An 8,913-nucleotide genomic window follows, 5' to 3' on the forward strand; every position below is an offset into this window, starting at 1 on the left:
TAACAATTATTTGCTTTTAAAAATTCAATAATGTGTGGACCATTAGAAATCGGTACTAAAATTTTGAATGGCCCAACCCATGAATAAGGAAGGCCCAATGATTTTACTTCAAACTTCTTAGGAGGCCCCAAAAAGGAAGCCAGGAAAAAAACACTTTTAAAACGTTGACAGGCTTAAAAAATTAAACTTGACCCAATTTCAGCCCACACTGGCTGAAACTTCAATCTAATAAATTAAGGGGTTATATTTGCATCCATGTTTTTCTTTTACACTGTTCATTCTTATTTTTTATAACTTTTAATTGTTGAATTATCCTTATTTTGAATATTAACACGTCCCTTCTTCATTTTCATATAATTACCTTACATCTTCAAAATTAGTTTCTCCTTCCTCCTAATAATAAATCTATTAAAACACTTCTTCAAATTAAAACTTGTAAATTAATATTTTCAATTAATAAAAATATATCTGTAATGTTTCAAATTTCTTACTTACTTATGTTATTGTTTAAAAATATTTTTTTCATATTTTTTTCACACCATCTAAATAACATTTCATTTTTTCCACACCATCTTTTAACTTTTTGTATTTATTACAAATGAAATAGAACAGTGAGTCTTTTTATCATTACTAATATTTAATTGTTTTAAAAAATATTATATTAAAAAAATAAAAAATGAAAATTATATAATAATTTATAGAAATGAAAATTTAAAGTCAAAATAAATTTTTTTATTGGCACAATGTGTTTAAATTTATATTTTTAAAATTAAATGTAAATTATTATTATTCTTAAAATTTAGTTTATCATAAAGGGAAAAAATATATTTAATTTAATACAGTCTATCAATATTTAAAATTTAAATTAAAGTAAGTTTGAAATTAAAATAAAAAATTATTTAAAAGGAATAAAAATAACATAAAACATTCAATACAAGAGTCACATAATATAATAAAAATAAAAATATTCCAAAAACGAATCTTATTTAAAGACCTGAAATTAAAATCTATATTTGTCCACCTATGATTATTTTTCTTTGAAAATACCAACATTTTTCTTGTTAAACTGTTACTGTAGATAACGACTCAAAAAGCATATTTCTTGCCTACAAAATTAAGAAGGAAAATAATAATCACTAATGCTTGTCCATTATTGACTTTATAGGATAAAATATTTATTTACTCTCTTAATTTAAATTTCAAATATCCTCCCAAAAAAGTAATTTCAATTGGTAAATAATTATTCACTCTGATTGGCTATCCGAAAGTCCGAAAGTCGAATGAATAAAAGGTATAAAGTCAACTCAGTGAGATATTACCAAAACCAATATAGTTATCCCAAAAGGGTCGAAAAAATTTATGCCGTTGTAAAATTATAATTTTATTTGAGGAGAATAAAATTATATATAAATAAGTTTTTAAAACATTAAATACAGTTATGTTTATTGATATTTGAACTCAAAATTACATTTTAAGTTTAAAAAAATACTATAATTACCTTAAACATACTTTAAAATATTTATTTTAATATTAACATTAAAAAAATGTATTTCCATACAATGGCATGAAAAAGCACTTGGCTCATCTATTATACATATAATAATATTTCTGATCTCGGAGCTTTATTAATTTTCACTACTTGCACATTATTTTTAAAGATGAAAGAGGAAGAGAGTGAGAACTAAACTAAATGATTCTCTTAATTTATTTTTATTTACCATAAAAGAGGTGTAAAAGAAAGATTATAAAAACATCGTTGTCGATCTTTTTATATATGTATAGGCAGAAGAGATAGATATTAACAAATTAGCGAAAGCAGAAAGAAAACCATGGGCGGATATGTTACCAACGCCCACAGTAGTCTGTGGATATCAAATCACACTCTTAAGGAAAGTGATGAAGACATAGATTTGATGTTTGGAGAAAATGGGAACGAAGACAAGGAAAATATTTCCCCATTTTAGGGAGCTCCGGTGTTGTTTATTATTATTTACACACGCTTGTGCCCACAATCCTATAACTGTTTCCCCAACACATTTTCTTTCCCATATCCCACCTACCTCACCTTGTAATTCACCTCTGCATGCATCATCAAATCCAATACAGCCAAATCCTTTTCACCAAACCACATCCGATCATATACACACATATTAATTTAAATCAGCCCAATATCATATTACAGATTATAATACCAATCCCACCAATCAATGTATTTTTCATGTGCTATCATCCTAATAAATACCCAACGCCCATCCGTACAATTATACCGTACACAGTTGAGAGAAAGCCATGAAACTGAGCTGCAATGGGTGCCGCATACTCCGCAAAGGTTGCAGTGAGAAGTGCATCATAAGGCCATGCCTTGAGTGGATTAACTCCCCTGAGTCACAAGCCAACGCCACCCTCTTCCTTGCCAAATTCTATGGTCGCACTGCCTTACTCAACCTTATCAACGCTGCTTCCCAACACCATGCCCCAGGTCCTATACTATATAATATAATAAATATATATGAATCTTCTTACAGTAAAAGTTAATTTTAACCTTTCATTTAATATAAATTTATAATTAGTGAAATAATAAATTATAATTTATTTATAATTAATTGAATAATTTTTTTTTAGATTTATACTTGTCCTTCCATCATCATCCTTAAATCTTCGTAAATTCTCCATAAATTGTATATTACAAATTTTTAATTTTTCATTTATACTTTTTAATAATTTCTTAGTAAAATATAAATTAATTAGTTTAATTATTAAATCACTTTATATTATTTTTTAGAATATTCATATCAAATTTTATAAGGTTTATTAAATAAAATAAAAAATAAAATACTTATTAATTTTATTTTTAACAAAATTTTATAAATTTAATCTATTTGAGAGAAAATCTTTAAATTAATAATTAAATCGATTAATTTCACATTTTATAAAATATTATTAAAAATGGTTAAGTGTTAAAATTTAATATTTTAGTGTCAATAAATTTTAACTTTTTTTATTACATCAAATAATAAGAATTTAATTGCATTTAAAAATTAATAAAGAAATCTAACCAGTGCTCTATTTTTTTTTCTTTTCCATTTTTCAGCTGTATTCAAGTCGCTGTTGTACGAGGCCTGTGGGAGATTAGTGAATCCCACATATGGGTCGTTGGGTTTGTTCTGGACAGGGGAGTGGGCCCAATGCGAAGCTGCAGTTGACGCCGTGCTGACTGGGACCAAAATCAATGGCGTGGCAGCTTTTGATTGGGTGACAGCAGGGACACTTGGTGGAAGTGATCATGTTCCCCCAGCCTGTGATACAGGCCACGTGGCAAGAGGGATCAACGTGGACTACGTGAGAGGGAGAACCGGGTTGAAGAGGGTCGGGCAAGTTACGAAACCCAAACCGCGAGTGGGTTCAGCGGACTCAGCTTGGTTGTGGAAACCGGCTTGGGAGAGGGAGAGCGTGGAAAGCGTGGAGGCTTCGCTGGTGAGCCAGGACGAGCCGAATCGAACGGCGTTGGACTTGGAACTGACTCTTGGCTTCAATTGCGAAACAACCAGTGGCAAGAAAAGACGTTATTAATTTTGTTTCTCGTTCTTTTGATTAGGTAGTGAAAAAGAAACTCACCAAGTTGTGTTGCTCAAGAATTAATTCTCGAGTGCAAGTTTGATGGAAATTCTCTTCCCAACTTACTACAAGATGTCTAATAGCGATTGCCATCAATTTATTACATATATGGGAACACGTAGAAATTATAAATTTGAACCCCTTTCATTAAATGGAGTGAAGGTATACACAACGATTTTCTTTCATTTTGTGTTTTTAGTGATTTTTTAATAAATAAATCCACAATCATAAAAGTTGTAGATTGATTCATGTACAGCTCTTGATATAGATCGTAAGATGATTTATTAGCTTTGATCTGTTTGACCGTTTATTTAACTTAACAAAATTGTTATATACAAAGAAATACGAAAATAAAATAAAAAACCAAATCAAATAGTAAAATATAATATTTAGCAAATATTAACAAAAATTCACTGGTAGAACAGTAAATGGAATGTCTTATTTATTTAGCAAAGGAAATGTTGGTGCTGCAAAGGAAGCCCTCTTCACAAACCTCCCCTTCATTCTTGGTCTCTTCTCTGCATTCAATTTCCTAACCTCGTACCTTATTTTCTTCGAGAACAACCTCGTTCGGCGCTTTTCTCTGTATCTGGACACCCTTGCCTCTCTGCCTCCATCTATCATTACTGGATGACACCCAAATCCACCCAGTTCACCATAAGGATAATGAAGTTCCGTTCCACAAGCTCCCTGGTTAACAACAGCACACAGCTTCATCAGTCACACAACATCGCCTAAACATTCAAAGTTCAATTTAACACACAACTGAAAATCACCCACACTCCAATGCTTAAAATCAGATAAATAATCAATTTAGTCCATGCTCGTGCCATGACAGTAAACTAATAGGTCAATTTAAGTGCAATATAATAAATATTTTTAATGTAATTTTCCAATCTAAATTCAAGTACATAATTGACTTTCAATTTTGATAATTAACGTGCAAATTACTGGAAAAAAATAAATCAATTCTGATAGAAGAACAACGTGAAAGGATATTAAACTATAATCCAGTCACTTAAAGAGAACAAAAGTGACAGATAACGAATCTAACAGATGGGTGATAATTTATAATATAATTGAAACATCTCTCTCTCTATATATATATGCATATATATATATATATATATATATATATACAAGGGACAGAGGGAAATACCATGCATTCAGGCCAACACTGGTCAGGGTCCAAATTTGGTTTGTGACCTGTGGTCCACGGAGACTTATGGCTAGCCCAGGCAATGATCACTGCATCATAATCAAGCTGCAAAGAAATCCTCTTCCTCTTTGCCTCACCTTCCTCTTTCAATTCTCCATCGACATTCCCCAATTCGAAACCACCAACCTTCTCCTTTCCATCTTCACACGTTTCAAGAGAGTCATAATCAAAACTAAACTCAAACGACTGATCTCTTCCCACCATCTCCACCTCATCAGCCTCAACCTTGCAGGTTCTGGATGCCACTTGTGCCGGACCCTCTTCCTCTTCCACCTTCACCTTCCCACTACCCACCGAACACTCCTCTTTCGCATCAACCAACCCCAACTCTTCCATCCCCACACACTCGTTTTCAAGTCCCCTACCCAATAAACTCTCCACGTCAGCAGCAAACTCAGCAAGCTCAACCTCAGAAGGAAGCAACCCATGCAACCCTTCCATCTCGTGATTCTCACAACCCAACAACACAACATTGCTCAGGCTCATGGTCATGCTCCCTTTGGTGCCTTTGCTCTCACTTTCAGCCACAGAAGAAGGAGGACTAGTACTGCATAGCTCACCCACAAAGGGGTCGAATATGGGGACCCTGTACAGAAGCTGTTCCTCGTTCTCTTCATGGGAATTCACTTCATCGGAGCCCACTTCAGGTACCAAATGGAAGTGGTGGTGGTTGTTGTTACGAGAGTGTTTCCCATGTCTGGGTGTTCGAGCTTTCTTAGTGTGCCACGAGGGAGCGCAATTGGGTTGTTCCTCAGCGGACTTGAACGACGCCGTTTTCAAGCGAACTCTTTCGTGTCTTCGAGCCAATGGATTGGCGGAGTGAACGGAAGAGTCACAAGCTTGACAGAGAAAAGCATCGTCGGCAGCACAGTACCAACGTGCTCGCTTTGTTATGCAGCTATCACATGCTCGTGCGGTTTTTCCACCTACCGCGTTGGCCACGTTCTTAGCCGAACTCATCACACACACTACTCTCACTATACTAACCTGTTTTAGAATTTGGACCAAAACAAAAATTGAAGCCAATGGGTTTGGTCTCACAATGTGTTAGTTACTCTATTCTTTTGGGAGCTAAAAGGTAAGGGAGAGGAAATAAATGGGGGGTAGCGTGACCCACCAGAGACGCTTTTGCAGTCCATTTAACAACGAGGGATGGTTTGGGTATGCACTTTTGGGGCCTTGGAAAGGTAAAGGTTTGAGCTCTGGGGTCCACAAGGGAAGGCCTTATCTTGATTTTGATTGGTGGAGATTATAAAGTTGATCCTAATCTCTTGCTTCTCATTGGCTGGGTCTCTATTCAGAGGGATTTCGCGTGGTGACCCATGTGTCCAGTGGATGAGCATGGCCCTTTTATCCCTTATTGGAAAGGAGAAAAATTATCTGTGCGCGTCTTTTCCTTGCTAGTAATTTTGAGGGAGACCCTTTTGGTAGTTAGTGTGGTTTCAGCGTTATACCTGGGCTAGTAGTAAGGATGTCTACGGCTCGGTTTTGTTTGAGAAAAAATAATTTGAATTGATTAAAATATATTAGTTTTGTTATATATAAAAAAATTTAAAATTATTCGATTAAATAATTTTAAATAAAAAATATGTAAAAAATAAAAATATTTTTTATTTAAATAATTTTTAATATGTAATTTCAGTACAATTATACAATATTTTAATATAAATACACAAATTTAAAATAAGTTTTAATTTAAAACTAAAAAACCAAAATCATTGGATTACCCTATTCGATGGATCCTGAATAGTAGTCACTCACTTTTGTCCTGCGGTCCCCTTCATCCATTTCCCCTTTCCATCCCATTCATTTTTCTGCTCTTTTACCAATTATGTCTGCTTCAACTTTGCTTGACACCATAACCAATGGCACCTTGCCACCTATAATCAATTAATTATCCCCGGAAGATAAATTTGGTCACATCCACGTTGCCATTTCTCTCGAAACAACCACAATGATTGTAGATTAGGCCATTAGGGCTACGTAATCCATCAATAGAAAGACACATTCGAGTAGACACTAATCCAGTTTTCCCCAAGTTAGGGAGAAGTCAGACAAATTAAGATGACACGCGCATTCCATTCATTAATTATTAGCTGATTATGCGATGATATCGATTATTTACGTGCACAATTAGACACCCTTTTTTCCTCATTTTAAGAAAAGCTCGATTTTTTATTTTTTATTTTTAATTTCGAAAGGAGTTAACAAAGTTTTAATTTTTAGAGAAATACTCGCCCAAAACGTACAAAAACAATACTTATGATTTTTGTCTTTTACGAAAGAGCATTTGGCTACAATTTATTTATTTATTTATATATTTTCTGTTTTATAAAACAGTTATTTATAACAGAACATAGTTATTTAACTATGCTGGTTTAAATTATAGTTAGGAAATAGGAAGAAAATTAAAAAAATTGCAAAAAATATGGTCAATATAATAATTATTATATGATTTGTAAAGAATAAAACGAGTAAAATTTTCATTATGGATAGACAATAAACTTAGGTCAAGAAAAGATGCATTAAGTTGACATCTTACAAGCCATTGCGAATTTGATTACTTGATAAGACCTAGGTTGGTGAAATCTTATCTACTCGCTCTTCTGAATATTCATGTTTTAGGATTAAAATCATTTCATGTTAACAATTAGGAAAAAAATATATCATGTAATAAAAATGTATGCATAGAAATTAAATTAATAATTTTTACATATAAAGTGATGAGCTTTATTATAACTGTGTCATATTTTGTTCTCTTATAGCATGATATTATAATGTTTTATTATTATTACTGAGTGAACTGTATGTAATAAATAAAGTGTGGCCGTTTAAAATATCCGTATAATTTATTTAGTAATAGAAGTAAATAAAATAATATAAAAATATAGTATTAATATTCTTGTTTGAAGTTGCTGTCAAAAACCTCTTGGAAAAGCAGAAAAACAAACGAAGGGACATGATTATAGATAAGAATTTGGCTATGATTAAAATATTCAACAAGGGAATGGATATTATAGTGATGTGGAGAGTTTTGAATTCTAATGAATAGCTCCAAAGTTAAAATCTAGATGCAAAATTTGGCAACGATATATGGGAGGACTTGTCATGGGGAAACATATTCCTCGACGTGATAAGGACTCTACCAATTGCCATTCTCTTCCCTTTCACATGTCAATTTGGAATCTTTTTAAAATCGAAAGGTAAAAATAAATAAAACATATATAAATCATCCTTAGCTAAACCTTCGATGCAATAAAATTATTGTGCCAATGTTTTTAATCAACCCATTTATTTAAGTTTTTATTATATAACGTGGCAATTTCATTAAGTATTTCACGCTGTTCTATCAGTAATTACCGAAGTTCTTATTTGACAAAAAAATGGGCATTTTGGTGGTGACATGAATAATAATGCAAAGTATAAAGCAGGACCGCATTATTAAGTCAGGACCTTGACAAAAAGAGGTGGGTTTTTCTTTAAGACTAGAGCATATCTCCCTTTCAATGTATGATTACGTTTGTTTTGTTTTAGATTTTGGCATTCCAATTTCGTTTTAACGTATTATTAGTGCAAACAAAATTATATTATTAATTAATTTTAAAAATTGCAGATATAATTTTTCAAATAAAGATTATAAAATTTAATAATTACTGAAATTTGTTATATTTCATATATAAAAAATTAATGATATGACTATTAATAATTTGATGGTGATATAACAATTGTTATACTATAAATGTATTTTACTTCAATTTTTGAAAATTCTAGTTTTTTAAAAACTATATTTAGGTTTGATATTTTAAAAGTAGATTAAAAAATTTATTTGATTGATAAAATATTATCTTGATTCGTCTTTTTCCTTCTTTTTTTTAAAGAAAATTTATTTGAAGTGTTAAAAGTAAATGTAAAGATTTACGTAATTGATATAAAAAGAAATATCTAATTCTACTTAGTATCATTTTTAGAGAAAATTCTCTAAGATTGATCAATTCAAATAATATATTAATACACATAAATATAATTGTTTAGTGTCACCCTAGAATCAATTCTAGCCTCTACCTCAAAAGTAATTTTGA

The 8,913-nt window shown here is 31.7% G+C and overlaps 2 protein-coding genes across 3 annotated transcripts; one reads left to right on the forward strand and one right to left on the reverse strand.

Annotated features, from left to right (window-relative positions):
* Positions 1-2,289: 2,289 nt before the first annotated feature.
* Positions 2,290-3,570, forward strand: LOC113871903 (LOB domain-containing protein 40-like). The gene is made up of 2 exons (XM_027508994.1): positions 2,290-2,479; positions 3,092-3,570. The coding sequence occupies exons 1-2, from the start codon at positions 2,290-2,292 to the stop codon at positions 3,568-3,570; spliced, it is 669 nt and encodes a 222-aa protein (XP_027364795.1).
* Positions 3,571-3,883: 313 nt separating this feature from the next.
* On the reverse strand, positions 3,884-5,944 carry LOC113873207 (zinc finger protein CONSTANS-LIKE 16-like). 2 transcript variants are annotated; one of them, XM_027511239.1, is made up of 2 exons: positions 4,775-5,944; positions 3,884-4,305 (listed from the first exon to the last, which is right to left on the reverse strand). In XM_027511239.1, exons 1-2 carry the CDS (start codon positions 5,792-5,794, stop codon positions 4,054-4,056), a joined length of 1,272 nt encoding a protein of 423 aa, XP_027367040.1. In that variant the 5' UTR covers positions 5,795-5,944; the 3' UTR covers positions 3,884-4,053. The 2 variants fall into 2 exon arrangements, with proteins under 2 accessions (XP_027367040.1, XP_027367041.1); XM_027511240.1 differs by having other exon boundaries at positions 3,983-4,349; positions 4,775-5,938.
* Positions 5,945-8,913: the final 2,969 nt, after the last annotated feature.

Source organism: Abrus precatorius, unplaced genomic scaffold, assembly GCF_003935025.1.
Source record: "Abrus precatorius isolate BTA unplaced genomic scaffold, Abrus_2018 Scaffold7, whole genome shotgun sequence".
Lineage (NCBI taxonomy): Eukaryota > Viridiplantae > Streptophyta > Magnoliopsida > Fabales > Fabaceae > Abrus > Abrus precatorius.